The following is a 5117-nucleotide window of genomic DNA, read 5'->3' on the forward strand; positions in this document are numbered from 1 at the left end:
TTTTTCTCATGAGAAACCATAGCAAATCTCTTATCAAGGAAGGTAATGCTTCACATTAGGTCATGTTGATAAGATGATGAGCAAGAATATTTTCACCCAAGAAGACTGCTATTTCCTGAAGGTGTAAAATCCCTAACAGGGAAAACCCCTGTGGTTCTCCTATGTAGGGCTGGTCTACCTAAGCTGATAACATAGTTCCTTCCAAAGGAGGAAGGCAGAATACATTTAGTCATTTCTGGGTAGGTGTGCACTATTCACATCTTAAAGGCTCAAGAGACTCAGAACTGGACAGAGGTCCCAACCCTGAAGAACCTCTTCAGAATCCAGATTTCTGAATCTGCTCTGCACCTAGAGAGACTCCAAACCACTTCTTGACAATGGGGAACTGGGTGGTTAACCACTGGTTGGCAGTTTTGTTTCTGGTAAGTGATGTTTCACTTCCTATTAGTTCAGAATGTTAGTTAAAACAGGAGACATCTAGTTTGTTAATATTTGTAAAATTACTCAAAAGTGAAAGAGTCTATGGCAATTATTTGGCTCATCAAGACAGTTATCATTTAGAAACTTGAACTCTAGGCCAGATGAGAGAACAGAGACAAAAAACATATAGGCAATTGTTCATGTTGCCATACTTGGAATTTCAATTTGTTTTCATTCTCTGACTTATTTTTCTCTACCATCTCACTTCTGTCTGTTGCCAAGGAGCATTTGGTTTCTCTCCTTTTCATATTACTGTCATCAATATTTCATAAAATAATTAAATGTTTGAGAGGGAAGTGATCTTAGAGATCATCTTGACCCAGTAGTTCCCACTAAAACTATATTGCGACCCACTCATGTAATTGCTAATTTTTCTAGTAACTACACTAAAAAAGGTAAATGAGGTGAAATCTTTTTTTTTTTTTTTGATACTGGGGATTGAGCCCAGGTATGCTTTACCACTGAGCTACATCCCCAGCAATTTTTATTTTTTATTTTGAGACAGAATCTCACTAAATTGCTGAGGCTGGCTTTGAACTTGCAATCTTCCTGCTTCAGCCTCCCCAGCTGTTGGGCTTACTGCTGTGCTCCACCATGCCCAGCCCTGTTTTCCTCATTTTTTTGTACCAGGGATTGAACTCAGGGGCACTCAACCACTGAGCCACATCCCCAGTCCTATTTTGTATTTTATTTAGAGACAGGGTCTCACTGAGTTGCTTAGCTCCTTGCTGTTGCTGAGGCTGGCTTTGAACTTGAGATCTTCCTGTCTCAGTATCCCCAGCTGCTGGGATTACACAGGCATGTGACACTGTGCCTGGCTTATCCTCATTTTTATGGGTGAAGAAATTGATGTTCAGAGAACTTAAATCGCAGAGCTTAAATCATAGAGCTAGTAAGTGGTGGTGTTAGAAATTGGAGTATGATTCCAATATCACACTTGGAATCACTATGCTTTTCTGCTAGAGGTCTGCAAGTGGTCCAGATCCAGTGAATCTGAAATAACTATGCCCTAGGCTAAAGGCCTTTAATCTGTAGGCTGAGATGGTTCTTATCCATCCTGATGCCAAGAATATATTCTAGAGGCATCCCAGTACCATAGAGACCTGTTGAATTACAGACCAGCACTTCCAAACCTGGGCTACAGCTCAATTGGTTGGTGTCTAAGGCAATGAGCAGTGGGTTCCAAATTGCCCTCTTAGCCAATGAAGTCAGAGCTTTGGACAGGCAAAAGCAGTATTAAGGGCTAAAATGAGTAGAAGTAACAATAGGTTAATTTTAAAAAAGACTCACAATCTAAAAACAGGAAAATGTATGTCAGGGTGTAATTAAAGAGGCAGGGCCATCTGGGAATGGATTAGCCCTTTTCAGATGGGTATTGTTATAGATGCTAAATTTATTCTTTGTTTCTTCAGAAATTCACTTATTCACTTATTGCCATTTTTTAGGTGCAATAGTTTGAAAGCTCTAGTCCAAGAATTGGCAAATGTTTCAGTAAAAATCTAGATAGTATATATTTTAGGCTTTGTGAGCCATATGGCTTCTGTCCCAGCTACTCAACTTTGCCATCCTATCACAAAAACAGCCATAAACATTACAGAATTGAATAGGTGTGGCTTAGTGCCAATACCACTTTATTTATGGTCACTAAAATTTGAATTTCATAAAATTTTCATGTCATGAAATATTCTTCTTTTTCTATTTTTAACTGTTTAGAACTGTCAAAACAGTCAATGGTAGAGTATTTGCCTGGCATGCACATGGACCTGGATTCAATCCTCAGCAATGCAAAAAATTTAAAAAAAAAGTAAAAAATGAAAACAAAAATTTGAGCTTGCAGGTTGTGCAAAACAAGTAACAAACCAGATTTAGTTCATGGACCTTAGATTGCTGACCCTGATCATTAGTGTCTAATGCATGTCTCAAAGTGTTACCTTACTCTGAAAATAGATTAGATACTTGCAGGATTTTACACATTTAAAACAAAAACAGATAAACACAAAGAAATCAAAATGGTGACACTACTTCCTATACCTTATCTACTTCTTTCCAAATCCCACTGTTTTCCTTGCTTCTTTTTTCTTCCTGTAGGTTGCTTGGTTGGGACTGAATGTTTTCCTGTTTGTACATACCTTCCTGAAATATGAGAAGGATGACAAATACTACTACACAAGAGAAATTCTTGGGGTGAGTATCACAGTTGTGATGTGATAAATCATTATTTGTTTTAGATGGGGGTTTCACTAACTTGCCCAGGCTGGCCTTGAACTTGAAATCCTTCTGCCTCAGCCTAAGTAGCTGGGATTACAGACATGTGCCACCACACCTGAAATATGTAGATATGGATGTAAATATACATGGTATATGATTCTGGCTCCTTTGTGACCCAATGCTCTGATTTCTTCTAGGGCTAGGATTGCCAGAAAAAATATAGGATGCCCACCTAAATATGAATTTCAGAAAAACAAGGAATCATTTTTTATATAAGTATGTTCCAAATATCACATGGAGTACAGGTATACAAAAATATTTATTTTTATTTCTGAAATTCAAATTTAGCTGGATAGCCTATAATTAATTAATTAATTAATTGGTGCCAGGTCTTGAACCAGGGGCAATTAATCCCTGAGTCACATCTCCAGCTCTTTTTAATATTTTATTTAGAAACAGAGTATTGCTGAGGTGCTTAGGGCCTCATTAAGTTGCTGGGGCTTGCTTATGAACTCACAATCCTCCTGCCTCAGCCTCCTGAGCTGCTGGGATTATAGGCATATGTCACCACACTTGGCCTCTAATTTTTATTAGTAAATCTGAAAACCCTGTCTAGGGCACACTCCATAGGATGTATAAAGAAAACATGCAATAGAGAAAACTATTAGGCAGTGGTTTTCAAACTGGTTCCAGAAACTCAGGTGCTCCTATAAGGTGTGAGAGGAAGTCTAACTGGGCAGTGTTCCTGACTCTTGCCTTTACTTCAGTCAGAGCAGCCTTTACCTGTCTTACAGATGCCTGATTATTATTTTAAGAAAGAATTTGGAAACAAAGGAAGAAGGTAGAGAAGGAGAGAGAGAGAGAGAGAGAGAGAGAGAGAGAGAGAGAGAGAGAGAAGAATGAATGAATGAAAGAGAGAAAGAAAGAAAAGAAAGAAAAAGGAAGAAAGAAAGACATTTGAAAACCACTCCTGTGGATTAATGTCACCTTGCTATCAAACAGAAGGGATATGGGGCCTGGGAGATGGGTGGTGCAGAACCCTAGGCTTGCAGAAAGGTGGATCAGGTTAAGGTACCAAATGGAGCAGACTGGGAAAGTAGCATATTAAGTATGGAAGAGGGAGGAGGTGGGTTGGCACTTAGTGTGGAGGAAATATGGAGGTGAGGCTGTTTTTTTTCCCCAAGCTAATGCACCTGGACCCTACCAGTTTAGAACAACAAATTTGATTGCCATCTCTATTATGCAGTAACAGTTTAGGGATTTGGTTAAATCACTTTCATCCCAAAAGTGCTTTTTTTTCAATAGCTTTACACAAAGGCCCACTCAATGTACATATTTAAAGACAGCTTGTCCTTTTAAAAAATCCTTTTCTTTCCATAATCAAAGGATCCATTTGAGATCACAACGGATTTGAATGTTCTGTTCATGGCTTATTTCACCCTACTGTTTTTAATTTTAAATGTTCATCCCTCATCCCTGTTTAGAAACTAAAATTCGAAAGGAAGTGTTAATTTGTTTTAAAAATAGCTTTTTATTAAGAGTATGATGCAATAAATGTGACTAGTTATTAAGAACTTGATTACTTCATGACAAAAAATCAGCAGCATAAAAATGAATCATACTGATATCCTGTGGACATTTTATTTTGAAAGCCTTTTTTAAAAAATAAATTAATTATAAATAATACTACTTTCAATGAGACCAAGCCACACAGAAGTATAAATAAAATGTGAAAATTCCCCTCTAATCCCTCTCCCCAGAGATAACCACCATTAATAGTTTGGTGTGTGTATAGATATGCTGACATACACTCACAAACGCATCACATAGGTTTTGTTTTTGTTTTTAAGGTAGGTACTTTTGCTTTTAATTTCCAAAGAATGAAATTCGCTTTTTTGTTGTGCTATAATTTTTTTTTTCATTTTTTAAGAGACAGGGTCTCTCTAAGTTGTTTAGGACCTCACTAAATTGCTGAGGCTGGCTTTGACTTTGCAATCCTCCTGCCTCAGCCTCCTGAGCTGCTGGGATTATAGGCATATGTCACCACACTTGGCCTCTAATTTTTATTAGTAAATCTGAAAACCCTGTCTAGGGCACACTCCATAGGATGTATAAAGAAAACATGCAATAGAGAAAACTATTAGGCAGTGGTTTTCAAACTGGTTCCAGAAACTCAGGTGCTCCTATAAGGTGTGAGAGGAAGTCTAACTGGGCAGTGTTCCTGACTCTTGCCTTTACTTCAGTCAGAGCAGCCTTTACCTGTCTTACAGATGCCTGATTATTATTTTAAGAAAGAATTTGGAAACAAAGGAAGAAGGTAGAGAAGGAGAGAGAGAGAGAGAGAGAGAGAGAGAGAGAGAGAGAGAGAGAGAGAGAAGAATGAATGAATGAAGAAGAAGAAAGAAAGAAAAGAAGAAAGATAATAATAT

The 5117-nt window shown here is 37.9% G+C and overlaps 1 protein-coding gene across 1 annotated transcript in view; it reads left to right on the forward strand.

Moving 5' to 3' along the window:
- Nucleotides 1-350: 350 nt before the first annotated feature.
- Nucleotides 351-5117, forward strand: part of Nox1 (NADPH oxidase 1) — a gene marked incomplete at its 5' end in the record, with an annotated part of 16916 nt that continues 12149 nt past the window's right edge. Inside the window, 2 exons of the mRNA XM_048797380.1 lie at nt 351-422; nt 2569-2664. Coding sequence (XP_048653337.1) covers nt 351-422; nt 2569-2664 — 168 coding nt within the window. The remainder of the gene's footprint in view (nt 423-2568; nt 2665-5117) is intronic.

Source organism: Marmota marmota, unplaced genomic scaffold (genome assembly GCF_001458135.2).
Source record: "Marmota marmota marmota unplaced genomic scaffold, marMar, whole genome shotgun sequence".
NCBI lineage: Eukaryota > Metazoa > Chordata > Mammalia > Rodentia > Sciuridae > Marmota > Marmota marmota.